The sequence below is a fragment of the Pelodiscus sinensis genome, chromosome 1, assembly GCF_052426305.1.
Source record: "Pelodiscus sinensis isolate ZL-2025 chromosome 1, ASM5242630v1, whole genome shotgun sequence".
Classification (NCBI taxonomy): Eukaryota; Metazoa; Chordata; order Testudines; family Trionychidae; genus Pelodiscus; species Pelodiscus sinensis.
This window is the reverse complement of record NC_143052.1, coordinates 127,067,534-127,093,950: the sequence shown is the minus strand read 5'-3', so window position 1 is coordinate 127,093,950 and position 26,417 is coordinate 127,067,534. Positions and strand designations below refer to the sequence as shown.

The window sequence follows — 26,417 nt, the reverse complement described above, 5'->3', positions numbered from 1 at the left end:
CTTCTTTGTCAAGAGGCATCCCTGGGGGTGCTCTACATCAGGTGACTACAAGCAGTCTATCTTATGGAGGTAGGGACTTTGGATCAGGTAAGTATGCCATTTGGAAGACAGCTTTTGCTACTTTAGTGTGTCTTAAGGGACCTGAAGCAAGAGAGTAGTGTTTTGTGAAAGTGTGATCCGAGGACCATGTTGCTGCTGCGCAAATGTCCTCCAGTGGAACTTTCCTGAGGTATGCGACCGAGGTTGCCACTGCTCTTGTAGAGTGCACTCGGATTGGAGCAGGTGGAGGTAAGTCATTAAGTGAGTAGCAAATGTTGATGCATTCAGCGATCCAATGGGATAATCTTTGTGATGATATTTCCTTCGCCATGTTATGGTTTGTGATGGAAACAAACAGGTGTGTGGAGGATCTGAATGATTTTGTTCTGTCGATATAGAAGGAGAGAGCTCTTTTGACATCGAGAGTGTGAATCTGTGCGTCAAAGGTGTTGGCATGAGACTTTGGGAAAAACACAGGTAGGTGTATTGTCTGGTTGATGTGAAGGGCTGTGTGGACCTTAGGTAAAAATTTGGGATGTGGCCGCATAGACACTCTGTCTCTAAGAAAATTGGTAAAGTGTGGACTGGACATGAGCATGGCCAGTTTACTTACTCTGTGTGCTGAAGTAATAGCCACTAGGAACGCTATTTTGAGCATTAAGTGGAGCAAGGAGCATTTGGCCATAGGTTCAAAAGGTGGTTTTGTTAATGTTGTCAAGACTAGCTGGAGGTCCCCTGGTTCTTGTGGTGGTGACACGTCAGGGTATAGCGCTTGTAGACCCTTCAAAAAACATTTAATTATGGGGTGTGCAAATAAAGTGGTGTCATCCAGTGGTGCATGGAATATTGTTATAGCTGCTAGGTGTACTCTAATTGAGGATAAGGAGAGGTGAGACTGTTTTAGGTGCAGCAAGTATTCCAGAATTACTGTGAGTGGGGCTGTTTGCAGTGATATATTGCGCTCGCTGGCCCAGTATGTAAAACACGTCCATTTACTGATGTATGTTTTCCTTGTTGCAGGAGCTCTGCTGTGCAGGAGAACCTCTCGGACTTGCTGGGAACACTGGAGTGCTATGCTAGTGAACCATTGAGGTGCCATGCTTTTAGGTGGAGCATCGGAAGTTGAGGGTGAGATGTTCTGATTTGTGGGTGATAAGAAGATGTGAGGTACTTGTGGTAGCATGATTGGATGGCTTTGTGTCATCCTGAGTAGTAGGGGAAACCAAAGTTGGCGCAGCCAACATGGGGCTATGACAATGATGTTTGCTTTGTCCCTTCGTATCTTTATGATGACTTTGTTGAGGAGGGCGAAGGGGGGGAATGCATATAGCAGGGGTTCATTCCATGTTAGAATTAGAGTGTCTCCTAAGGATTGTTTGCCTATGCCTGCTTTGGAGCAATACGTTGTGCATTTTCTGCTGGATCTCGTGGCAAACAGATCTATACAGGGGTGACCCCATTGGTTGAATATTCCCAGCATGATGGTGTGGTCCATCTCCCATTCATGTTCCTGGGGAAGGGCTCTGTTTAGGGCATCTGCTGTCATATTGAGAGCCCCAGGTAGATGGCATGCAGATAAGTGGATATCCCATCCTATGGCCCAGTTCCAAAGGGTTATGGCTTCTCTGCACAGGGGCTGTGATCGTGCCCCGCCTTTTCAGTTTACATAGAACACGCATGCTGTGTTGTCTGTGTAGATACGGACATGTATTCCTTTACTAGAGGGAGCAATTTTTGACATGCTAGGTGGACAGCTCTGCATTCTAAAATATTTATATGCAGAGCACAGTCCGCAAAAGACCATACGCTTTGAGTTGTTCTCCTTCCATGTGAGCGCCCCAGCCTATAAGTGAGGCATCCGTGGTGATGACCACTATGTGCTCTGTGGATTGGAAGCATGTGCCTGTAGTTAGGTTGGATGCTTTTGTCCTCCATTTTAATGATGCCTTGACTGATGGAGGCCTTGTTAGTTTTTTGTCAGTGAATGGATGCTTGGCTTGTACTGAGTCAGGAATCAGCCTTGAAGACACCTCATAAATAATCTTGCGTTGGTTGCAGGAAGCCATATGGCCCAGAAGTTGGAGGCAGTCAAGTGCAGTGACTGTAGTCATGTCCTGGAGGGATAGTGCTAGGTGCCTGATGTGAATGGATCTGTTGGGTGGGAGGGAGGCTCTGGCTGTGACAGAGTGAGGTGTGCCCCAATAAATTGGATGGACTGTGAGGGTGTAAGCATTGACTTGGGGCGGTTCACTAGGCGTCCTAGAGAGTGAAAGCTGTCTAGCACCAAATGAGTGTGTTGGTGGCACTCATGTCTAGACCTTGCTTTTACTAGGCAGTCGTCCAGGTAGGGGTTTATGGTAACTCCTTGTTTCCTGAGGTGGGCAGTGACTGCCGCTAGGATCTTGGAGAATACTCTCAGAGCTGTAGAAAGTCCAAAGGGTAAGACCGTGTACTAAAAATGGTTTGGACCTAAAATAAAACAGAGAAAATGTCTATGAGATGGTCTGATAGAAAGGCATTACCACCTAAAACAGAGGAGGAGAAGCCTCGTACCCCCAAGGCTGGGAGGTCTGCTGCCACCACTGTGAATAGGAAATATAGGGTAGTGGTGGTCGGAGACACTCTTCTGAGGACGGAGGTGCCCATCTGTCACCCAGACATTTCACCTCGGGAGGTATGCAGTCTGCCAGGGGCCCATATTCAAGATGTTAGGGAGGCATTGTCCAGGATTATCCAGCCCTCTGACTACTTACCCCATGCTACTCATCCATGTGGGCACAATGATACTGCAAGGTGTGACACTGAGTGGATCAAGAGTGACTACAGGGCTCTGGGAGTATGGGTGAGGGAGTTTGGAGTGCAGGTGGTATTCTCTTCGATCCTTCCTGTCAAAGGTAGGGGCCCGGGCAGAGACAGGTGCATCCTGGAGGTGAATGCCTGGCTGCGAAGATGGTGTTGCCAGGAGGGCTTTGGCTTTGGCTTCCTTGACCACGGGATGCTATTCCAGGAAGGACTGCTAGGCAGAGATGGCGTTCACCTTTCGAGGAGGGGGATGACCCTATTTGGACACAGAATGGCTAACCTAGAGAGGAGGGCTTTAAACTAGGTTCAATGCGGACAGGTGAGCAAAGCCCACGGGTAAGTGGAGAACATGGAGACCTGGGAGATGGGTTGGAAATGGGAGAGAGCATGGTCTATAATGGCAGAGAGAAAGGAAGGTCAGGGAAAAACTGGGAGGCAAGGTCAAATCAGTATCTTAGATGCCTATGTACAAATGCGAGAAGTATGGGTAATAAACAGGAAGAACTGGAAGTACAAATAAGTACAATTATGACATTGTTGGCATCACAGAAACTTGGTGGGATAATACACGTTTGGAATGTTTGTATAGAAGGGTACAGCTTGCTCAGGAAGGATAGACAGGGGAAAAAGGGAGGAGGTGTTGCCTTATACATTAAAAATGAACACACTTGGAGTGAGGTGGAGATGGACATAGGAGACGGAAGTATTGAGAGTCTCTGAGTTAGGCTAAAAGGGGTTAAAAACAAGGGTGATGTCATACTATGGGTCTACTACAGGCCACCTACCCAGGTGGAAGAAGTGGATGAGGCTTTTTTAAACAACTAACAATATCATCCAAAGCCCAAGATTTGGTGGTGATGGGGGATTTCAACTGTCCAGATATATGTTGGGAAAATAACAGAGCAGGGCACAGACTATCCAATAAGTTCTTGGACTGCATTGGAGACAACTTTTTATTTCAGAAGGTTGCAAAAGCTACTGGGGGAAGCTGTTCTAGATTTGATCCTAACAAATAGGGAGGAACTGGCTGAGAATTTGAAAGTGGAAGGCAGCTTGGGAGGAAAGCGATCATGAAATCATATAGTTCACAATTCTAAAGAAGGGTAGAAGGGAGAAGAGCAAAATAGAGACAATGGATTTCAGGAAGGTGGATTTTGGTAAACTCAGGTCCCATGGGAATCAAGACTGAGGGGAAAAACAACTGAGGAGAGTTGGCAAAGGGACTTTATTAAGGACCCAAAAGCAAGCTATTCCACTGCGTCGGAAAGATAAAAAATATGGCAAAAGACCACCTTGGCTTAACCACGAGATCTTGCATGATCTAAAAATAAAAAGAGTCATATTAAAAAATGGAAAGTAGGACAAATTACAAAGGATAGGCAAACAACACAGGAATGAAGGGGCAAGATTAGAAAGGCAAAGGCACAAAATGAGCTCAAACTAGCTATGAGAATAAAGGGAAACAAGAAGACTTTTTATAAATACATTTGTAGCAAGAGGAAGACCAAGGACAGGGTAGGCCCACTGGTCAGTGAGGAGGGAGAAACAGTAACAGGAAACTTGGAAATGGCAGAGATGCTTAATGATTTCTTTGTTTCAGTCTTCACCGAGAAGTCTGAAGGAATGCCTATCATAGTGAATGCTAGTGGGAAGAGGGTAGGTTTAGAAGATAAAATAAAAAAAGAACAAGTTAAAAATCACCTAGAAAAGTTAGATGCCTGCAAGTCACCAAGGCCTGATGAAATGCATCCTAGAATACTCAAGGAGCTGATAGAGGAGGTATCTGAGCCTCTAGCTATTATCTTTCGAAAATCATGGGAGACAAGAGAGATTCCAGAAGACTGGAAAAGGGCAAAAATAGTGCCCATTTATAAAAGGGGGAATAAGAACAACCCAGGAAACTACAGACCAGTTAGTTTAACTTCTGTGCAAGGGAAGATAATGGAGCAGGTAATTAAGGAAATCATCTGTAAACACTTGGAAGGTGGCAAAATGATAGGAAACAGCCAGCATGGATTTGTTGATGCATGATGCAAACATGATTCTGGGATGCATTAACAGGTGTGTTGTGAGCAAGACATGAGAAGTCATTCTTCTACTCTACTCTGCGCTAGTTAGGCCTCAGTTGGAGTATTGTGTCCAGTTCTGAAGGATGTGGAGAAATTGGAGAGAGTCCAGAGAAGAGCAACAAGAATGATTAAAGGTCTAGAGAACATGACGTATGAGGGAAGGCTGAAAGAATTGGGTTTGTTTAGTTTAGAAAAGAGAAGATTGAAGGGGGGACATGATAGCAGTTCAGGTATCTAAAAGGGTGTCGTAAAGAGGATGGAGAAAACTTGTTCATCTTGGCCTCTGAGGATAGAACAAGAAGCAATGGGCTTAAACTACAGCAAGGGAGGTTTAGGTTGGACATTAGAAAAAAGTTCCTAACTGTCAGGGTAGTCAAACACTGGAATAAATTGCACAGGGAGGTTGTGGAATCTCATTCTCTGGAGATATTTAAGAGTAGGTTAGATAAATATCTATCAGAGATGGTCTAGACAGTATTTGGTCCTGCCATGAGAGCAGGGGACTGGACTCGATGACCTCTTGAGGTCCCTTCCAGTCCTAGTATTCTATGATTCTATGACTGTATTTTTAAATTTGCTTATTGGATTGTCCTGGACGGTTGGGGGTATTACTCTGGAACCGTCTTCTCTACTGCCTATTTCGTCCCTTTTCTTGGTAAGGAGGTTGTTCTTATCTGTGGTACTGGAAAGGGGGCTGCTGGTACCTTGGTCTGTGGTACGGTTGGTACCTATATTGTCTCATTCTTGTTGCAGGAGTCTGGATACCCAAGGATCGAAGAATGGCTCTGGAGTTGTGAAAGTAGAAAGAATTATACTATAAGAGAAAGATGAATTATGCTGTAATAATTGAATAAATTGAAGGAATACTGTTTGTCTCTGAACAGGAAGAAGAAAAGTATGTTAATGTTGTTTGTAGGAATGCAGATTACAAAGTGCTAGCCAGAGTTAATAGGAAAAGGAACATTAGGTGTTAGGGAGACAACAATTGAGATAACCAAGCAATTGGACAGGAGATTGCTGTGTGCTTGATGTGGAAATGAAGAATACTTGAGTAGCCTCACACTAATTATGTGAAGTTTTGCCCCCCTTTTAATCCTGTTAATTTTGGCTTTCTTTTGACTGTATAAATCAAGGGGTTTAAACCTTGTATGGCACTCACATTTTCTCCATGCATTTTAGCAAAGCTTTGCTGAATAAACAGAGCAGTCTGACAAATCTGTGAGTCCTGTCTGACAGAGTCCTTCATGGACTGAAGAACTTCATTAGTCTTTGAGGAGAAAATGTTTTCTCCTTCAAATGGCAAGTCTTCCACAGCTGGCTGTAGCTGAGGGAAGGCAGAGAAGTTGTACCAGGATGCCCACCGCATAGTAACAGCTGTAGCCATCGCTCTTGTGGCTGTGTCTGCTGCATCGAGCGCCGCTTGTAACACTCTATGTGAAATTGTTTGCCCCTCAGAGACAAGGGCTTTGAAATGTACTTTTTTGCTTTCGGGCAGATCATCAATAAATGTGTTCATTTTCATGTAATTGTTGTAGTTGTATTAGCAAGCAAGGCTGAATAATTTGCTACCCTCGGCTGGAATGTGGCTGAAGCATACACTCTTTTACCAAACGAGTCTAATGTTTTGCTCTCTGTCAGATAGGGTTGAGTGATTTTGCTGTTTGTTTCTTTGCTGTGCAGCATCCACCACAAGGGAATTGGGGAGATGTGTGAAGAGAAATTTGGATCCCTTGGGTAGCACATAATACTTTCAGTCTGCCTTTCTGCTCGTAGGGGGAATCGAGACAGGTGTCTGCCATAAAGTTTTTGCAGGCTGAAGAATAGATGGATTGATAGGAAGAGCAATTTTTATTGATGAGCCGGATTGTAGAATGTTAGATTTATTGGAGCATAAGCTTTCGTGGGCAAAGACCCACTTAGATGGATGTAGTGGAAATTCCAGGGGCAGGTATAAATATACAGGCATAAGAAAAGAGTACCAATCAAGAGTAAGGCTGGAGATAACGAGGTCAATTCAGTCAGGGAGGATGAGTCCCACTTCTAGCAGCTGATGTGGAAGTGTGAACACCAAGAGAGGAGAAACTGCTTTTGTGTTTGGCTAGCCATTCACAGTCTTTTGTTTAATCCTAAACTGATGGTGTCAAATTTGCAGTGCTGCTGCCACTGTTGGGGGTTGCTAGCCAGAAAACTATTGAACTGGCTTTCAGGCCCATCCCCACACCCACTTTTATCATTGGGAATTATTAGGACCTTTTTAAAAAACCAGATCAGGCAATTGAGATGAACTAACAAGGTTTTTATTAACAATTCTAAACAAGGCAAGTAAACTACAAAAGGATTTAAGGGGCTCCACTAACTTAGGAATGTGTTAAAAAAAAAAAAAAAAAAAAAAAAAAGAACAGCTGAACTGTGACTTAAAGGTAAACCAAGGTAAAAACCTGGTGACCAGGTGTACGGTCACCAAGACTGTACAATATCTTGCAGCTTTTAGTCCCCCTTGCAGCAGCGGCACGGTTCTGGATCCTGTCTCAGGTGGATGTAACAGGTAACTGGAACAGCTGGATCCTTCTGTGGTATTGCTATGTTTGGCCCTAATCCCTTTCCCTATGCCATCATGGGTGCAAGCGAGTCTGGTCTGGAGAGGGGTCAGGTGACTGCTCACCCCTTGCATGCAAGAATGTTACCTCCCACAACCCAGAAATTCTACAATGTGTGGTACTGGCGTACCTGTCCGAATGACTGAACACTCTGCCATTCAGATGGGCAGCCCCGGGCGGAGCCAGAGGCAGCCCTTAAATAACCTGCTGTTGCAGGGCAGACTTAGGCCATGTGACCACCAAGTTTCCTGCCAAAACTCAGAAAGGGCGGGAAAAGGGGAAGGAAAAAAGACAGCCAAGATGGAGTCCTAGTTGTTGTTGGGCTCTCCAAAGTGGCATTCGTGTCCAAGATGGTGGCTCACGGATTTTATTCCTACAGGGTGTACCGGTTTCAGTAAGGAATTCTTAGGCAGAGTAGGTTGAGGTAAGTCTGTCTCCTCAGAGTCACTGAAACATGGTGATAAAGCCCCAGGAGTAGTGGAAAATGAGGACCTAGAACTAGCTGGGGTGCCATCGGTTCCTGGCATTGAGGCTATAGAGAGCTCCGCTGCTGTGGTGAACTGCAGAAACACAAGAGGCAGGCCCTCTGGAGGTATAGCACTGTGTTGGTGCCAGTAGTGTATAAGGCACCGGGAGCGTGCCAGGTGCTTTCGAGTGCTTGGTCAGTGCTGGCTGCTCAGTGGGTTGTCGGCGCCTGCTTTTTTCTGCCAGCGTTTTAGCCGGTGCCAAAGCAGCAGCTTTATGCATCAGCCCTGCTGTGCAGCTGTGTGAGGAGGGACAAGATCCCTGTTTGTGGTTGCTGCTTTTATGGGAGCGGGAACCTGAACTCTTAACTGCCCCCCCTCGATGGTTTAGGGGCGGCAGTGTCAAGTCTTGAATTAGTCACTTTCCTTGCCCGGGATGTAGACCTGGAAGAAGTATGACACCTTTTCCTCACTGAGGCTACATCTACATTGCATCCCTCTTGTGCAAAAGCCTATGCAAATGAAGCACAGATTAGCATATTGCTGTACTTCATTTGCATAATTAATTAGGGATCTCATTTTTTCAGGAAGAACAACTCTTGCACAAGAGGGGGGGTTTTGCACAAAAAGGAGCTGGGTTGATGGCTCCTTTTTGCGCAAAAACGGCCCCTAATTAATTATGCAAATGAAGCAGGGCACTATACTAATTCACGCTTCATTTGCGTAGGATTTGGCATAAGAGGGATGCAATGTAGATATAGCCTGTGGGAGATTTCAGTTTGTTGCTCAGGCTTTTAGCTGGAATAGGCCGCTGCCCCGCCTCTGCCCCTGGTGGGCTATGCCTGAGGGGAGAATTGAGGGGAGCATCTGAAGGAGGTTTCAGTGCTGACTTCATCTGCAACACATGGAGTTGTAGCTGCCTGGCTCTCCTTGTGCGCTTAGTCAGTTTCTTGCTGTCCTGACAGCGATCTGTGCTGTGGTCTTGTCCCAGACAGCAGACACACAGAGGCTATGTCTGCACCTCAAGTGCACTTTTGCACACATAAATTGGCAGAAGAGAAGGCTTTTGGCAGTAGTTATTCCTCTCCCCATGAGGAATAACTTCTTTTTGTGCTACAGCTCTTGCACAAAAAGGCAAGTGTGGATGCTCCACAGGGGTTTTTGTGCAAAAACTGGCCTCCCAGAAAAAACACAGGTGGCCTCTTGGATGCTTTGAAGCAGGCAATCACAACTGTCGTTCCTGTCTGTGGACCCCTCTCAAAGCTGCAGGCATCCTGCACAGCCTTTGTGGCAGGAAGCTTGCCTTAGCCGTGGCTCTGTTTGTCAAAGAATGGCAGAGTAGCAAGGTGCCCGAGACCCCCCTGGCCCTGCCAGGGAGCCCAGGACCTCCCACCCCAGGGGCAGCAAGCGCTGTGCCTCAGCCTGGTCATCGGCAGAAACAGTGACCCTCTTCGAACTGCGGGGCAAGGAGTTGCTGCTCCAGGAAACCTGGGCAAAGTGCCGGAATGCCACCATCTATTCCCGCATGGCCACGTCCCTGACGGAGGGAGGTCACCCTGCCCAGACAATGAACAGGTCTGGGCAAAGATAAAGGTGCTCCATCAGGGATATGTGAGGGCAATGGAGCAGAGGGGGTGCTCAGGGCAGGACCCCATACCTGTCCCTACTACAAGGAGCTCCACCACATCCTGGGTGGGGGACCATCTTCCCCCTCCATTGTGATTGACTCTGGCCTGAAGCAGCCAGTGCACGGAGCCTGTCCCTGACCCGGAGGAGATGGAAGAGCAGGTCCAGCTCCTGACGGAGGAGGAGGAGGACGACCAGGACAGTGGGACTGTCACCCTGTCCCTGGAGCCAGTCCCTTCCAGCCTGGACATCTTCCAGGCCTCTGTGGAGGATTGGGAGGGATCTTCAGGTACGTTAGCACACACACAGGGTAAGGGAGGTGGCTGCAACAGGTGGGGGGCACAGTGTCACGTGGGCTACTAGGCCAGCACATGCTGCTACAGGCTGGGCACGTGCAACCATGTGTAGCGGGAGGGTGCAGCACGCGGCCTCAACATGCCCAGGATCCTGCTGCCAGCCTCATGCATGGCCACACGAGTCCTGCCCCCAGGGAGGAGGGGGCATAGCCAGTTGCAAGCAGGCTAGCCACAAGGGCGCAGGCACAACCTCAAGTGCTGCACACTGCATGTGAGGAAGAAGCTGCTCACACATACACCAGAGCAAGCTGCAGCTGTGTGCGCACCCCTCTGGGAGGGGCAAGCTGTACACGGCTCCTCTGCTGCTCATCAAAGGATCCCACTCTGGCCACACACTTCCCTTGCCTGCCTGGCCATGTGTGTGTGGGAGGAATGGGTGGGAAGGGGAGGTGGGCAGCATGGTCCTCTGGCAACCTCGGGGCCCCTGTGATACAGGGTGTGCTGTGCAGGCCACATACGGCCTTGCACCCGGAACATCCCCCTCCTGTGGGCTGTGCACTGGTGCGGTCACTACTCAGAGGGCACAGCCACAGGGAATGTGTGTGCAGGGAGGACTGACTGCCTCTCCCTCCTGTGTCTTCTCCACACTGGACCAGCCGGGACAGAGGACCATGCCATGCCACCGCAGCCTCTTGCCAGAGTCTGGGGAGGAGCTGATGCGCCAGCACATCGAGGTGATGCACGACATCCACACCACCCTGTTGCTCTGGCTGAATGCCAACCTCGAGTGGAGGCAGCAGGCCTGGAGTGACCTCATGGAGCGCTGATGCACCATGTTCAGTATTCTGTCCTGCGTGGGGGAACAGCCACCTGCTGCTGCTGCTGCTCCCTTCCACCCTCCTGCCCATGGCCCATCCGTCTGCTCACCCTGCCATGCCTCCCCTTCCTCCCCTCCCCATGGCCATGCCTCCTGCCCACCTGCTGACCCTGGCCCCTCCCCAGCCGCCCCTCATGCCTACTCCTCTGGGGTCCCCAGGCACACCCAACCCCAATGACATCCCCGCACCTGAAGGTGCTCAGCAAGCTGCCCCAGCACACCTCCCAGTCCGGATCCCCCAGCTCACTGATTTCCCCCCTCCCGTTGCTCACCCTCATTTCTATTTAATAAAGAAAGACTTGTTTTGTTGGAAAACCAAGCATGTATGTTTATTCATAGGTCGGGATAGGGGCAAGAGGTGGAGGTAAAAGGGAGATGGGTGAGAGGGGGGAGAGAGAGAAGGAAGGGCAAAGCCCCTGTAGTGGAGGCCCTGGGGAGATTTACACTGGTTCCTGTGAGAACCTCTACCTCATGGCCTCTCAGATGAGCCTGGCACGTTACAGCAGTCTAGGTTTGCTCAAATCCCTGGCCCTCATGGGAAGCCTCTGCCATTCACCCCGGGAGAAAGGCCTGCCCCTTGTGCTCCACCAGGTTGTGGAGTACACAGCAGACGACCACCACCACCTCGGGGATATTCTGCTCCCCAACATCCAGGTAGGTGAGGAGGCAGCAGAACCGTCCCTTCAGACGCCCAAAGGCGCACTCCACCTGGAGGCAGGCTTTGAAAATGCCCTTTGTGCGATCCAGCTGGCTGGTGTAAGAGTGCATTAGCCAGGGCATGAGAGGGTATGCCGCATCCCCCACTATGCGCACTGGTATAGTCAGGTCGTCCACTGGAAACTCCCGTCGGGAAGAAGGTATCTGCCTCTAGCGAGGCACACAGGCTGGAGTTCCAAAATACTTGGGCATCGTGAGCCCTGCCCAATCAACCCACATAAATGTTCGTAAAATGGCCCCGGTGGTTCACCAGAGCCTGCAGGGAGAAGTAGCCCTTGTGGCTGACAAACTGGGCTGCTCTATGTTCCGGGGCCCAGATGGGGATGTGCAAGCTATTGATTGCTCCCACGCAGTTGTGGAACCCCAGGATAGCAAAGCCACCCATGATGGCCTCCAGGTCCTGGAACCGGATGACTCTGCACAGCAGCAAGGAGTTAATGGCCCGGACGACCTGCAGAAGGAGAGACAGAATCACACAAAACAGAGATTGAGAGAGGGATTGTGTGCTCCCAGTGGGATATGTCCACCCCCACCCTCCGACCAGGCCAGTGTGAGAGCGAGAAGGCACCAGCCCCCCTGTCCTGAGGGTTCCCCTTATGCAACATGCCTCTCCCCCCCCTGCAGGGGCTGCATTCTGTGATTTCCTTACCTGCATCTGGATGGCCCTGATGGTGGACCTCCCCACCCCAAACTGGTGTGCCACTGAGTTTCACGAGGCATACCTGCGCCGGTCGACAAAGGCTTCCTTGTCGACAGCGGCGTGTCCAGACTTCCCCGATCTGCCGACAAACAGCTGATCATCAGCTGGTCGGCAGAGCGCAGCAGCCATTTAAATGTAAATGAAGCCGCGATTATTTAAATCGCGGCTTCATTTCCCTCTGCCAATCAACCTAATCTACAAGGCTCCATTGATGGAGCCATGGGCTGTGTCTAGACTGAAAAACTTGCCAGCTGTCTACACTGGCTGCCTGATTTTGTGCAAAAGTACTGACTTTCTGCTGTCTGAAATCACTGCTTCTTGCGCAAATACTATGCTGCTCCCGTTCGGGCAAAAGCCCTTTTCCGGAAATGCTTTTGTGCTAAAGGGCCAGTGTAGACAGCTGAAAACTGTTTTGTGCAAAAAAGCCCCGATGGCGAAAATGGCAATTGGGGCTTTCTTGCGCAAAATCACGTCTAGATTGGCATGGACGCTTTTCCACAAAAAGTGCTTTTACGGAAAAGCATCGGTGCCAATCTAGATGCTATTTTCTGCAAATTCATTTAACGGAAAAACTTTTCTGTTAAAAGCATTTGCGGAAAATCATGCCAGTCTAGAAGTAGCCATGTAGGGGCCCGGGCAGAGAGAGGTGCATCCTGGAGGTGAATGCCTGGCTGCGACGATGGTGTCGCCAGGAGGGATTCGGCTTCCTTGATCACGGGGTGCTCTTCCAGGAAGGACTGCTTGGTGGAGATGGAGTTCACCTTTCCAGGAGCGGGAAGGCCTTTTTTGGACACAGACTGGCTAATCTTGTGAGGAGGGCTTTAAACTAGGTTTGTTGGGGGCAGGTGAGCAAAGCCCACAGGTAAGTGCTGCATGTGCGGGACTGGGAGATGGGTTGGAAATGGGGGGGACTACGGCCTATAATGGCAAGGAGAAAGGAGGGTCAGGGCACAACAGGGAGGCAAGATCAAATCAGTATCTTAGATGCCTATATACAAATGCGAGAAGTATGGGTAATAAGCAGGAAGAACTCGAATTGCTAACCAATAAATACAACTATGATATCATTGGTATTACAGAAACCTGGTGGGATGGGACGCATGATTGGAATGTTGGTATGGAAGGGTACAGCTTGCTCAGGAAGGACAGACAGGGAAAAAAGGGAGGAGGGGTTGCCTTGTATATTAAAAATGTACACACTTGGACTGAAGTGGAGATGAATGTAGGAGATAGCTGTGTAGAGAGTCTCTGGGTTAAGCTAAAAGGGGTAAAAAACGAGGGTGATATCATGCTAGGTGTCTACTACAGGCCATCTAGCCAGGTGGAAGAGGTGGATGAGGCCTTTTTTAAACAATTAACAAAACTATCCAAAGCCCAAGATTTGGTGGTGATGGGGGACTTCAACTATCCAGACATATGTTGGGAAACTAACACAGCGAGGCACAGGCTATCCAATAAGTTTCTGGACTGCATTGGAGACAACTTTCTGTTTCAGAAGGTTGAAAAAGCTACCAGAGGAGAAGCTGTTCTGGATTTGGTTTTAACAAATAGGGAGGAACTAGTTGAGAACTTGAAAGTGGAAGACAGTATAGGGGACAGTGATCACGAAATAATAGAGTTCATGATCTTAAGGAAAGGTAGAAGGGAGACCAGCACAATTGAGGTAATGGATTTCAGGAAGGCAGACTTTCATAAGCTCAGAGAACTTGTAGGTAAGGTCCCATGGGAAGCAAGACTGAAGGGAAAAACAACTGAGGAGAGTTGGAAGTATTTCAAAGGGACGTTGTTAAGGGCCCAAAAGCAAACAATTCCGCTGTGTAGGAAAGATAGAAAATATGGCAAAAGACCAGCTTGGCTTAACAAGATCTTGCACAATCTCAAAATAAAAAAGGAGTCATATAAAAAATGGAAACTAGGACAACTAACAAAGGATGAATATAGGCAAGCAACACGGGAATGCAGGGGCAAGATTAGAAAGGCAAAGGCACAAAATGAGATCAAACTAGCTACAGGCATAAAGGGAAACAAGAAGACTTTTTATAAATACATTAAAAGCAAGAGGAAGACCAAGGACAGGGTAGGCCCACTGCTTAGTGAGGAGGGAGAAGCAGTAACAGGAAACTTGGAAATGGCGGAGATGCTCAATGACTTCTTTGTTTCGGTCTTCACCGAGAAGTCTGGAGGTGTGCCTAACGTAGTGAATACAAGCAGAGAGAGGGTAAGTTTAGAAGATAGGATAAACAAAGAACAAGTTAAAAGTCACTTAGGAAAGTTAGATGTCAGCAAGTCACCAGGTCCTGATGAAATGCATCCCAGGATACTCAAGGAGCTGATAGAGGAGGTATCTGAGCCTTTAGCTATGATCTTTGAAAAATCATGGCAGACAGGGGAGATTCCAGAAGACTGGAAAAGGGCAAATATTGTGCCCATCTATAAAAAGGGGAATAAGAACAACCCAGGAAACTATAGACCGGTCAGTTTAACGTCTGTCCCAGGGAAGATAATGGAGCAGGTAATTAAGGAAATCGTATGCAAACACTTGGAAGGTAATAAAGTGATAGGGAATAGCCAGCATGGGTTTGTGAAGAACAAGTCATGCCAAACTAATCTGATAGCTTTCTTTGATAAGATAACGAGACTTGTGGATAAGGGAGAAGCGGTGGATGTCATATACCTAGACTTTAGTAAGGCATTTGATACGGTCTCGCATGACCTTCTTATTGATAAACTAGGCAAATATAACTTAGATAGGGCCACGATAAGGTGGGTGCATAATTGGCTGGATAACCGTAGTCAGAGAGTTGTTAATGGTTCTAAATCCTGCCGGAAAGGGATAACAAGTGGAGTTCCTCAAGGGTCTGTTTTGGGACCCGTACTGTTCAATATCTTCATCAACGATGTAGATATTGGGATAGAGAGTACGCTTATTAAGTTTGCAGATGATACCAAACTGGGTGGGGTTGCGACTTCTTTGGAGGATAGGGATATAATTCAAAATGACCTTAGCAAGTTAGAGAAATGGTCAGAGGTAAACAGGAGGAGGTTTAATAAAGAGAAATGCAAAGTGCTCCACTTAGGAAGGAACAATCAGTTCCATACATACAAGATGGGAAGCGACTGTCTAGGAAGGAGCATGGCAGAAAGGGATCTAGGGGTCATAGTGGACCACAAGTTGAATATGAGTCAACAGTGTGATGCTGTTGCAAAAAAAGCAAATATGATTCTAGGTTGTATCAACAGGTGTGTTGTAAGCAAAACTTGTGAAGTCATTCTGCCGCTCTACTCTGCACTAGTTAGGCCTCAGCTGGAGTACTGTGTCCAGTTCTGGGCGCCACATTTCAAGAAAGATGTGGAGAAATTGGAAAGGGTACAGAGAAGAGCGACAAGAATGATTAAAGGTTTAGAGAACATGACCTATGAAGCCAGGCTTCATGAACTGGGCTTGTTTAGTTTGGAAAAAAGAAGATTAAGGGGGGACATGATAGCGGTTTTCAAATATCTAAAAGGGTGTCACAAGGAGGAAGGAGAAAATTTGTTCCTCTTGGTTTCTGAGGACAGGACAAGGAGTAATGGGCTTAAAGTGCAGCAGGGGAGGTTTAGGTTGGACATTAGGAAAAATTCCTAACTGTCAGGGTGGTCAAATATTGGAATAAATTGCCAAGGGAGGTGGTGGAATCTCCCTCTCTGGAGATATTTAAGAACAGGTTAGATAGACATCTGTCAGGGATGGTGTAGACGGAGCTTGATCCTGCCTTGAGGGCGGGGGGCTGGACTCGATGACCTCTCGAGGTCCCTTCCAGTCCTATTATTCTATGATTCTATGTAGTTTAGACACACCCTGAGATAGGATACAGATTGGCAGTTACATTAGTACAGTTATGGTCTGGAAATGTTTCAGAAATCACAGCTATTCCTTTTAGACCATTAAAGTAATCTGTGATAAGAATGATTTCTCCCAATATTCAACAATTATGTCCCAGATAATTTTTTTTCCACATTAACACTATTAACTGTTAACTCAAATAGTGCCCATGAGCCTTGATTAATATATTACTTTAGGTGTGAAATAATTTACATTAAGAACTCAGATTTTCCATATTACAGTGTAGAGAGATGATTTTAAAATCACTCTCAGGAGAGTATTTTACAAATATAATGTGCCATAACTTGATCCTAACAATACCCACACCCTGAATAAATGGCCTGCATGCTAATGAGGTCATAGGCTTTTGGAGAGTTCAAATTCCTCCCTCCAGGCTACAGCAAAGCTCCACAGTTGCTCTGCATCTGCTACTGCAACATTAGGTCTGTAGCAGACTTCACAGCTGCTCTGTCTACATTGAGAAGAAAGGGGTTACTAGTCCAAGGAATACTACAGTGGGGGGGGGGGGATTGAGGGAGAACGACGCCATAGAGCCCTACAAATCCACCGCCAGTATCAGCATCCCTGGATATGCTCGCAGATATCCCCAGCTCGTTTTTGCAGATACAGATGTGGATACAACTTTTGTGCCCGCCCAGCGCTCTGAAGCGCCATTCCTGTGCTGCTCTCGTCTGCAGGCTCTGCCCCCTCAGCTCCCATTGTCAGAGAATCGCGGCCATTGGGAGCTGCGGGAGGTGTGTGTGTGTGGGGGGGGGTGGGGGCTGAGAAGGAGGCAGGGAGAAGGCGGTGCCTGCAGAGCCGCGTGAGACACCTGCTCCCCCCACCCTCTGCCCTAGGGGAGCTCCCTCGCGTAAGCGTCCTGCGCTCCCAGACCCCACACGCCGAGCACGGGTCCTTACGTCTTTGGCTGGGAAGCGCAGACCCGTGCAGATGATGTGGGTCCTGGCCTCAGGCAGGTTTCCGCCTGTGCAGTGTAGGGTGCACCAGCGCCTGGATCCGCCTGAGCGCTGCTCCTTTAAAGAGCGGGAGGAGGAGCGGGCAGGAGCCGATGATGTCAGCACGGGGCAGCGCTAGTGAACCAGGAAGCGTGAAGCTCAGGCTGCAGCTGGCTGCAGCCTGCAACGCGCCAGGGGGCTGCCTCGGTGTTAGAGGGGCTGCGCCCTTTGCAGGCACTTTTCAATGTCGCAGTCCCACGGGGCTATTCTTAGTGACGAAGGTAAGTTTCTTTTTTTCCTCTCTCTCTCTTTTTTTTTAAGCCCCATCCGTACATGATCCCTTCTCTTTGAACTTGTGCCACAGCTCCAGCCTGAATGTGCAGCAGCACGTTGGGTTCCTACTGCTAAATAGATTCCGACACACTGCGATGTATTGTATGTTAGTCGCAACTTATGCACAGGCAGCTGGCATTGCCCTGTGAGTTAAAATCCAGGCCTCCCAATGGGCAATTAGACAACAGGCATTCATGCTCACTTGCCCTGGCGTTAGTACGACACCGATGTGGGTAACGTTATTCTAGAAGGGTGTAAACACCTCGGTCAGCCGGGAAGGCTGTTGTAAGTGATGAAAAGCCAGTATTGGCTAATAAGAGAAGGGCTTACAGAGAAGTCAGGATTTTCTAACCAAAGATCTCAAGAAGTCTCCCTCTTGTTCCAACACTTGGGCCTGGTTATTTTCATTGATTTATTTAGTTCTTGCTCTCCTGCCCATGGACAAGAAGTATGTCCTGTAATCCATTATTTTACTAACTGTATTGTCTCCATGAAAAGAACTGGGACAGACAGTATTAAGAAGCTGGCAGGGGAGACTTTACACATCTATTACAAAATGACAGCAAAGTACTGTACACTTAGGTATGATCTGGTCCTAGATTTTATATTGGCAGTGCTATAATTATTTCAGTTAGGTACTTACAGCTTTCATTTAGCACAGAGGCTCTAATTGACAGTATTTTCCCTTCTGTTTCCCTCCCCATCCCCTCTCTTTCTCTGCTATTTATTTGTACCCTGGATCCCTTACTGCATTCATCTGAAGTGGGTTGTGCCCACAAAAGCTCATGATGCCATCTATGTTTTTTGTTAGTCTCTACGTTACCAGAGGACCATTCTTTTTTTTTTTCTTTCAGTTACAGAATAACATGGCTGCCCCTCCGAGACTGTTTCAGTTATGAGTGTGATTTTGTTTTTTAAGGATGATAGGGGGCTGTGCCCCAGGCTTGCTTCACTCACCAACACCCGTCTCTCTGGCTGCTTTAGCATCACTGGGAGAGCCTGTTGATGCTGATGATGTCATTCTGTCCTCTGGCAGGAAAAGCTTTTTTTATATAGATAGATAATAATACTAGTAGAACCCCTAGCTTGGACACAGTTACACCAGTATAAAAGTTCTTTAGAGCTTTTTGTTTTTCCTCCTGTACAGGAATAATCTATACTGTCCTGTGTTTCTTTTTGCCAATATAATTGTACCCATGTTACTATATTATACTGGAAGAGTTAAAGCATCACAATTTTTAAGTAAAGACATGCTTTTGTCTGCACTCAAGTTCCTCAGTCCTACAGTGCAGTGAAAAATACTGCTACCCCTTTGCTCTGGCTGAGGATGTGCTGTGGTTTTCCAGGCTAGAAGGCAGCCCCAGCGATTGGCACATGGAGGATTGTCACTTTGCAGCCTGGGAACTAAAGTGCAAAAGTGAGAAGAATGTAATGCGCCTCTCAAACGAATGCAAGAAGGCAAGGCCTTGCATGCCCCACTGTATGGGGGCACAGCAAGCTTGTGTTTTTCAGGGAGTAGAATGGGGTTGGCTGAAAATATGAACTGATTAATGGAGACAACATGCGAGAATCACAAGGTAAAAAGAGAATTCCCCTTTGATGTTTACTCTTCAGGCCCTTTGCACTGCTATCCAAAATTCTTCCTCTGATATTGGCAAGGCTAGACAGGGCTACAGGAGTAGCTCAGTTTAATTACCTTTAATAAATGCTCCTACAACTGCATTTGCAATCTAAAGGGATTTTTTTTTGTGCATGTAGCTTTACAGATGGATTCCCACAAAGAAGCCCAGCCAAAAGGAGTCTTTGAATGCCAGCTATGTGGGCTAACAGCCCCATACAGCTATTATGGGCAGAAACCCCCATACACTCATTCTGTAGTGTAAGTACAATCTCTTACTCTCATTGAACATGTTTGGATTTTAGAAATCTCACACTGTGGAATGATGCAGTAATGTACAAAATGCCCCGTGTGATGTCAGCTGCTTGGTGTCTGGGTTAAATGCGTCTGGTATACCACACTTTTTGTAGGATTGCTTAAGCTGTTTTCCATATAATATGTAACTTACATTTCTAAAGATCTTTATTTGCCCGAATCTCTGGTAGAATATGCAAATTTGCATGTGATTTTTAGCACTGAGTAGGTACCATATTTGCATCCTTAGAGAATGAAGAAGTCCTTTATTTTTCCATCAAATAGGTACAATATGACCCAACTGCTGTGCAGTGAGAGTTCAGTCTTACCCCATCCTAAGCACTCCAGAAAACCACTTAAACATGTGCTTAACTTCAAGTGCAGGAATAAATCCATTAAAGTCCATCAGACTACCTGGAAGAGGCCTTGAATTCAATAGGATTTAAGTATTGAATATGCTTCGTGCTTGGCTGGGCTGAGGCCAGTTTGCTGATCACATAGTAAAATGCTAAATGTTGATCAGTACCAGGTTGACTTGGCATTGAATCATGACTGATGGAAGACAGTCTTGCCTCATCAGGATGGTCCCATATATGAATCTATGTGCCAGCAGGCTTCCAGTTTCTCTGTAATCAGAATTAAGAACCATCTTTTTGCAATAGGGACATTAAGCATCTGCGGACATAACTGTGTTTTCAGTGAATTAGAAGCATAGTACCAAAAAAGGTATTTCCCCATCTCTTCTTTTTCATACTTTTCTGTTCTGCTGTCTGTTTCTAATACAACCCAGCTACGTCTGGACTGGCGTGATTTTCCGCAAATGCTTTTAACGGAAAAGTTTTCCGTTAAAAGCATTTTCGGAACAGAGCGTCTAGATTGGCACGGATGCTTTTCCACAAAAGCACTTTTTGCAGAAAAGCGTCCGTGGCCAATCTAGACGCGCTTTTCCACAAAAAAGCCCCGATCACCGTTTTCGCAATCGGGGCTTTTTTTGCGGAAAACAAATCTGGGCTGTCTACACTGGCCCTTTTGCGCAAAAGTTTTGCGCAAAAGGACTTTTGCCCGAACGGGAGCAGCATAGTATTTCCGCAAGAACACTGACAATCTTACATGGAATCGTCAGTGCTTTTGTGGAAATTCAAGCGGCCAGTGTAGACAGCTGGCAAGTTTTTCCGGAAAAGTGGCTGATTTTCCGGAAAAACTGGCCAGTCTAGACACAGCCCCTGGGTAAAATTCATGCTAGAGCAGAAGACATGCCCAAAGATCGGCATTTGTATCAAATCATAGAATCCTAGGACTGGAAGGGACCTCCAGAGGTCATCTAGTCAGTCCCCTGCCCTCACGGCAGGACCAAGCACTGTCTTAAATAAAGCATTTACATTTTCCTTCTGTTTTCCAAAAAAAGTCTGTCTTGAGTTAAGTAAGCAATGCAGGGTAAATCTGCTAGTATGCTATAATGTGTAACTTTCTAGGATAGTTCATTGTTTAAGTAAATACCTTCCTTTCCCCACACTGGAGTTACATAAAAAGAATAGCACGGGGTATAAGACTGCTTTGGGGTTTGGTTTTTTTGTTCTGTTGTCCATTTCACTGTGAAATTAATTCCAATTTAAATCGAACTCATCCAATGATGAGCCAGTCTTGCAAGGCTGTGAGCAGGCATGTAACTGACTTCCTTGAGGAGCTACCTGAACTTCTTGGAAGATCAATTCAAGGCCTTAGTCTTTCACCTTTGTGAAATTGCCAACTTCTTGAAATGCACCATCCTAATTCTCTTGAGCAACAATGTGCCTGAGATGGTAAGAGTTAAAGCAAGAGTATTTTAGATCAATATTTTCTTGCTTGCCAACAACTCTTCCCAATGTGAGTTTAATTTTTATGTTACAGGCGTGACATAGCTAATAGTAGTAAATGTAGAACTTTATATGTAAATACAGAACTCTTGAAACAGACTCAAAATTAAAACCTGCACAGCAGAAAGGATTCAACTGAAGAGGGTGTTTCCTTTGGCTAGGGATGTAAGCGACTAATTGACTTGTCAACTATCTGATAAGCAAAACGCTTATTGGATAGTTGACACACTAGTAGACTAGTAGCCGTGTTAGTCTGAATCTGCATAAACAATGGGAAGTCCTGTGGCACTTAACAGATTTATTGGAGCATAAGCTTTCATGGGCAAAGTGACGAAGTGGGTCTTTGCCCACGAAAGCTTATGCTCCAATAAATCTGTTAGTCTCTAAGGTGCCACAGGACTTCTATTTTTTTATACTAGTAGACTAGTCACTTATGCCCCCCCTTGCTGCCTCTATTAGAAAGAGGCAGCAAGGGGGAGGGAGAAGGGGGTGTTGGGGGGAGCTGGCTTAAAAGCTGGTTTCCCCTCTCTAGCTCCGTGGGAGGAGGCAGTGGTGTACATTCCACCTTTGAAAAGTCTGCTCAGAGTTCACTGCTGGCCCCAGGTTCCATGTAGTGTTTAATCTTTGAAATGCACAAGAGCCCATGCTGGGTCACTTGTACATTTCAGAGGTGGAATGCTGCAGGGCACTTCTGCCTTTGAAATGTAGCAACAGCTGGGCAGGCTCTTGCTACATTTCAAAGCAGAAGTGCCCTTATTGACTAATCAAATAGTCGATGGAAATACCATCAAATATTCGATTAGTTAATCTAATTTTTACATCCCTATCTTTGGCCATGTAATAATAAAAATGTAGGTCAAAACAATTTAGTTAAAAGTTGTGTGGAATACTTATTAAGGCAATAATTAATTGGTTGCTAAGATCTTCATATGGAAAGAACAGGCGCAGTTTTGTTTTTTGAAAGCATGGAATTATTCTCTTCTAGCCTCCTGGAAGAATGCTATGTCATGAAGGATCCTTTCACCCCTGACAAGGACAAATTCCTTATTCTTGGATCTCAGTGCAGTTTATGTAACAGACGGGTGTGTGTGGGCACAGTAAGTGACATGGTGCATTTTCACTTCCATTTTTGTTTCAGCCTCAGTGAGCTATTGGTGAAAAAAATCAAACAAACAGCAACAGCGGAAAAGCAAAGAACTTGGTTTGAGTTTGTTTTAAATGAGCTACCTATTTGTTTTGCCAGTTCTCCTAATCATTGTTCCATGAATTAAGTGAGAATGTGAGCAACTTGCTTCAGATTATGCTTACAAAAGAATTAAATCCACACTCCCAACTGAAATGCTAGCTCACTGAGTAGAACTGCTAGAGAGTTCATAGATCTCTTTCCAAACCTTCAGATCCCTTTGTGATTACAACAGACTATAGGAGAAATTCTTCCCCCTCTTTACTGCCCCAGTGCAGCCCCAGCATAGTGCTTCTGTAGGTCCTTTCTGTTGACCTTCCTGCAAAGTGCAGTGCCATATGGGAGCAGGGGACAGAGCTGAGATTGGAGCATAGTATGATAGAGAGCCCAGGTGAGCAATTGAGATACTTAAGAGTCTCATGGAAGATGGCTTTGGTGAGGAAGCAGAGGAAAATATAGAATATTCTATAGGACAAAGGAGATGGAGTCAAATTCCTCTTGTCCTACTGATCAAGGTCACATGATTGCAGGAATGTAGAAAAGATTAACTTGATCCAATGTTACTGATCCAAATTTAAGTGTAACCCCTTTAACTTTGGGGATGCTACACTAGGGATGATTTTGGATCCCTCTGAAGTCATAACATTTACAAATTTTCTAAGATTTTATTCTGATAGCTTTATTTCTCCTGAAATTCTCTGTCCATTGCGTAGATTTATGGAAATATCCGATGATAAACAGGTATATTTCTTCTTTAGAAGATGAATCATTTGAAGGCTTCAGTGGGAAATGGATTGAACCTTTGAAGCTTTTTGTGTGCTGTTAAGTTCTTTAGCAATGTAAAGGAGTAACTCAAGCACACTTAACTGATTACAACCCTAAATTGAGGATATTTTAGCTGCTGATATACATAAGAGCTGTGTCTACATTGGCATCCCTTTCCGGAAAAGGGATGCTAATGAGACACTTTGGAATTGCAAATCCGCAGGGGATTTAAATATCCCCCGCGGCATTTGCAAAATTACATGGCTGCCGCTTTTTTCCGGCTCGGGGTTTTTGCCGGAGAAAAGCGCCAGTGTAGGTGCGGGTCTCCAGAAAATAAGCCCTTTTCCGGAAGATCCCTTGAAAGTAGGAATAAGGGATCTTCCAGAAAAGGGCTTATTTTCCGGAGAATCGCGTCTACACTGGCGCTTTTCTCCGGCAAAAACCCCGAGCCGGAAAAAAGCGGCAGCCATGTAAATGCAAATGCTGCAGGGGATATTTAAATCCCCAGTGGATTTGCAATTCCGAAGTGTCTCGTTAGCATCCCTTTTCCGGAAAGGGATGCCAATGTAGAGACAACCCACATGTTCGCTTCCACCAAGTCATTTTGTTACAGATTTGGAGTTTTAACCAAACACGCTACAATGAATTTCTTAATAGGAAGGTGAGGGCTACCCTTTGTAATCTTAGAGGATAATGTAGTTTAAGTGTTTGAACTCCTTTGGGTATAACAATGCATCTAGGGCCATGAGCAGTGTTGTGGTAAAAGACTTTTATAATCTTCAGAGAGTTATGGGTTTGTTTGTTTTTAAACTAGTAGATTAGATACCTTCTTTCATAGCTTTCAAGATTTTTCTTGATAGTCTCTCCTAGCAAAAACCCGGAGATTCTTAGTGACAGTAATACACATGCCCACACTGAACAGCTAATCTGAACTGTGTGCAAGGAATTGGGATTAAGTTTCCTACCAAACTAGCCTAACCATGGAAAAAATCTGTGAAGATGGTTACTGAGTGCATTTAGTAACTATCAATAACATTCAGCACTTCTGTAGAACTTTTCCACTGATACTTAACTAATCCTTTGGCTGTCCATGCAAGATAAGTAAATATTCCTCTTTCATGTAGGGGAAAATAGAACACGGAGGTTAACTGACTTACCCAAGGCCATACATGGCGCCAGAGCTAGGATTAGTGCTACATGACTAACTCCAGTTTAGCTACAAGTGTTTTCTCCCCTCAGTGTCACCTCCTTCCTCCCCACTCCAGAACTAATTTAAGAAAGAATTATATTAAGCTGTGCTTTATAGTTTATTGTTCAATGATGTAAAGCATGTCTGTGGAGATCACCATGACAGTATCTGTGAACCTAGATCTGTACATAAAATAGATGCGTACATAAAATAGCACATTTTATAGTGGGCTGTGGAACAAGGTACAGCTGAAGTCACACTATATCTAGACACTGCCCTATGAAATGAACTCTTACATGTGGAAATGTGTAAGAACCACTACTGCCTTTAACCTTTAATTGGGATGGCGGGAGAAAGCTTCCTATGGCTTTCGACCCCGTGCCCTGGCGAAAAGACCGAGAATGATCTCCTCATTAGTGAGGAAGCTGCATGAACTGAATGGAGAAGGGAGAACGCTAATATAAAGTCTGATTTATAGCAGTGTTTTTCAGTGACTGTTCCTGGGACAGCACTGGCCCCTGAGATTTCCCTAACACAGTTTAGGAAGGCAACAAGCAAGACTCTGATATCAAAAATGTTGAGAAACAATGGCTTAGAGAAGCTATAATGTAACCAATTCCATTTCTGTATATTGCTTTTTTTTTATAGGAATGTAGTCTATTCTACTCAAAAAGGTTCTGCCTCCCCTGTGTTAATGAAAACCTACTGGAGTTTCCATTGGAAATACGACAAGACTTGGATAAACGGAAGTCTCATTCGAAATCCCACTCCTCCAAAAAAACTGATGCAAGAACTTAAATTACAAGGCACCGGAAGAGACACTGCTCAGGGTTTTATAGTGTTTGTGGGGGAAAAAAAAGTATTTTTGTGACAGGTTTTTAAGTGGGTTTGGATTTAGGTATTCCCATGCAATGCAGCATTGGGCTAATGCACTGACCAGGTTACATGTAGTACACACATTAATCAGCATAAAGGATGGGAAAATATCAGACTTTTATAGGGTTTTTTTTTTTTTTTTAAATTTTCAGGCGTGAGCATGTTAGATGTTTTCTTGCAAGATTTATTACAAATATAGGCAAGATCCCAGATTTGATGGTATAGTTCCATTGATGTCCAGATGACATTCTGACTCAATTGTTAATTTGACAGTATCACATTGCTAAGATTATGGCAGATAACATCATGCCTTTTGCCCCTCCCTCCAAGTTTCGGTGCTATAGCAAGAGATCACTGAGCATAATCAGAACTGATATTCATAGAAAAATATATGGTCTGGAGGTCGTGGCATCAAGATTAATGCCACATGACATCTGCAAGCCAATAAAGTTGCAATGGTACGTACATGGTGATACTTACAAGACTGCAGACACCACCTTCCAGTGAGTTGGAAAGAGCCATTTTAGAGTGGGTGGGTAGTGCTTCCTTTACAAATTAGAAAAAGATAATGCTTTCCATGTCACTTTTTTTATCTTGACTGGACAATATTATTTACTTAGAAATAATAAAGTTCAGCCAGTGAACTGACAGATCAGCCTTAGCCTTTCTTGAAGAGAAGCTCAAGAGCTATTTTTAAATTAGGCTTTGCAGCTTTAAACTACAATTGAAGTGATGGCCTTTAATTTTTATATAAAATATCCCATGTAACTAAAGCAAAAATAATAAAAGTTCATATCACACATCAATAGTCATCAATTTTGTTTTTAAATCAAGTAAATGGTCAATTTATTAAAATAACCTACTACTGTGTGGAGTTAGCTGTTCCCAGCAAACTGAAATCATTGCTGAATGAATATTTAGAGATGTCCACTGAGTGCAATATTTTAAAGTGGGTAGGGCTGCAGTTTACTACTAGCCTGGCTAATGTGGTCAGAAACATGTTGACAGCACAGAGTGCTGGACTACCCATGTATTCATAGTGTAAATTAAACAGATAACTGTCACTCAGTGCTCATCCAGATCAGATTTGAGCTAGTGACCTAGAACAGGGAGTTCTTAACTTTTTTCTTGCAGAGACCTCACAACCTGCTGTAAAAATTCTATGGCTCACCTGTGCCACAACAGTGTTTTTCTGTCTATCTTGTAGATTTAAAAGCTTGGGGTGGCTCTGAAGGGTAGCAAGCTGGGCAGTTGCATGCCATAGAGAGCTCCTCAAAGTTAAGTTGTTCAAACTTTGGCTT

At 45.6% G+C, this 26,417-nt stretch overlaps 1 protein-coding gene and 1 long non-coding RNA gene across 3 annotated transcripts; both read left to right on the top strand.

Moving 5' to 3' along the window:
* Nucleotides 1-435: 435 nt before the first annotated feature.
* Nucleotides 436-5,884, top strand: LOC142826676 (uncharacterized). The gene is made up of 3 exons (XR_012900875.2): nucleotides 436-516; nucleotides 1,060-1,167; nucleotides 5,664-5,884. It is a non-coding gene; the product is annotated as an uncharacterized LOC142826676 (long non-coding RNA).
* An 11,242-nt stretch (nucleotides 5,885-17,126) lies between these two features.
* Nucleotides 17,127-25,916, top strand: CDPF1 (cysteine rich DPF motif domain containing 1). 2 transcript variants are annotated; one of them, XM_006127762.5, is made up of 5 exons: nucleotides 17,144-17,286; nucleotides 18,685-18,915; nucleotides 19,097-19,217; nucleotides 22,089-22,200; nucleotides 24,889-25,916. In XM_006127762.5, the coding sequence occupies exons 2-5, from the start codon at nucleotides 18,900-18,902 to the stop codon at nucleotides 25,036-25,038; spliced, it is 399 nt and encodes a 132-aa protein (XP_006127824.1). In that variant the 5' UTR covers nucleotides 17,144-17,286; nucleotides 18,685-18,899; the 3' UTR covers nucleotides 25,039-25,916. The 2 variants fall into 2 exon arrangements, with proteins under 2 accessions (XP_006127823.1, XP_006127824.1); XM_006127761.5 differs by lacking the exon at nucleotides 18,685-18,915 and having other exon boundaries at nucleotides 17,127-17,286.
* The last annotated feature ends 501 nt before the right edge of the window (nucleotides 25,917-26,417 follow it).